The following is a 1,574-nucleotide window of genomic DNA, read 5'->3' as shown; positions in this document are numbered from 1 at the left end:
AAGAAGGACGCACGTTGCCTGGTCCGGCCACCTCAAACGTCTTGCGCTTGATCTTGGCCTTTGGGGAGCGCTTGATGAGGGACCAGAGGCCTGCGGGGCGGGGCAGCTTGTGGCGGTGAGGCAGCGGGCGACAAGCGGCGGTCCTGAAGCTCGGGCGCGGCGGCGCGCCCAGCCCGCCTGCTGCCGCGCGGCATGCTCCAGCAAGCCCACCTGGCACGGTCATGACGAACAGGCCCAGGGAGACATAGTAAGAGGAGGCTGGGGGGCCGCCGCTCAGCGCCTCGGACGCTTGCGCTGGCAGCGCCGCCGCCGCCCAGAGCGCCGCCAGCTGGGCCAGCGTCGCGGGGCCTGCTGGCCGCCGTTGCGGTAACTGGCGCTCGCTCCTGCTGCTGGAGGGGCCCTGCTGCTGCGAGGCGGCTGCTACCGCGAGGCGCCGCTGTGGCACCACAGCGCTGCGGCGTGCGGGCCTGCCGATAGCATTTGCATGCGAAATGGGCGAAATGTGCTTGCCCAGGGCCGCTTGCATGGCTGCCTGTGCGGTGGTAGCAAGTGCACTTGTGCACAGCGGCGATAGCTGCAGGAGGAGGCGGTTGTCTATATATAGATCTTTGTGCGGACTGCTAGACGCATGCATTATCTGGCTGTCCTGCAGTACTGCCGGCGGCTGCTCCACCGCCACCGCCCGCCCTTGCATGCGCCTTTCCACACGTCTTTTGAACCAAGGGGCTCCCCACATCGGGCGATGAAATCCAGACCGTTCCAGAGCTTTCCAGCGCCGCCAGACACAGCGCAGGGCGCCAACCGCGGCGGCTCCTCCTAAGCGCCGAGCGCAGCGCCCGTCAGGCCAGCCCGTGCAGCCGCCGCACCCGCTCCAGCCCAGCCGCCACCTGCTCCAGCGGCTCCGGGTGCGGAAGCTGCGCCGCCTCCAGCAGCGGGCTCTCTGCACGCGTCGCGGCGGCAAGGGGGCAAGGGGCAGCACCCTGGTCGGCGCCAGGCGGCGTGGCATACGACTCATGCCCAGCATGCTGGCGGACCGGGCTGCCGTGCCGCAGGGCTGCCACCGGGGTGGGGCCGCTGATGCTGGTTGCCACTCTTGCGAATTGGCCCCGACCGCAGCTGGCAGCCACTCTGGCAGCCACTCTTGCAACCTGCCCCCCCTCACACCGACCCGAGGGCTCCCCCAGCAGCGCCAGCACCGTCTCCGCCACACACTCTGCCAGCGCCTGCTGGTTGTACCTGCGCCGCAGGCAGGCATTCAGCATTGAGCATTCAGCTGGCTCCGTTTGCTGCCGTTGATCGAATACTGCACCCCAAAAGACTGCCAGGAGCAGCAGCATCGCAGGCGCAGCAGCAGCGCCGGCAGCACGCGGCGCCGCTGGCCGCCACCCACCCTCCCTCCAGCAGCAGCAGCAGGCGGCCGCCGCACAGCTGCGCCGCCAGCTGGCGCAGGGCGCGGGTGAGCCAGTGGTAGGTGGCTGCCTGAAACTGCAGGTGCTCCAGCGGGTCCCGCCAGTGGGCGTCGTAGCCTGCAGCACGGCACGCTTGCTTGTGTGGGGTGGGTGGGTGGGTGGGTG

The 1,574-nt window shown here is 69.7% G+C and overlaps 1 protein-coding gene across 1 annotated transcript in view; it reads right to left on the bottom strand.

Annotated features, from left to right (window-relative positions):
• Positions 1-597, bottom strand: part of CHLNCDRAFT_33426 (hypothetical protein) — a gene marked incomplete at its 3' end in the record, with an annotated part of 2,240 nt that extends 1,643 nt beyond the window's left edge. Inside the window, exons 1-2 of the mRNA XM_005842601.1 lie at positions 211-597; positions 14-90 (exon numbers count right to left, since the gene is read on the bottom strand). Coding sequence (XP_005842658.1) covers positions 14-90; positions 211-526 — 393 coding nt within the window. The remainder of the gene's footprint in view (positions 1-13; positions 91-210) is intronic.
• Positions 598-1,574: the final 977 nt, after the last annotated feature.

This window comes from Chlorella variabilis (genome assembly GCF_000147415.1).
Source record: "Chlorella variabilis unplaced genomic scaffold CHLNCscaffold_221, whole genome shotgun sequence".
NCBI lineage: Eukaryota > Viridiplantae > Chlorophyta > Trebouxiophyceae > Chlorellales > Chlorellaceae > Chlorella > Chlorella variabilis.
The sequence above is the reverse complement of the archived record's forward strand: the minus strand, read 5'-3'. Positions and strand labels throughout refer to the sequence as shown.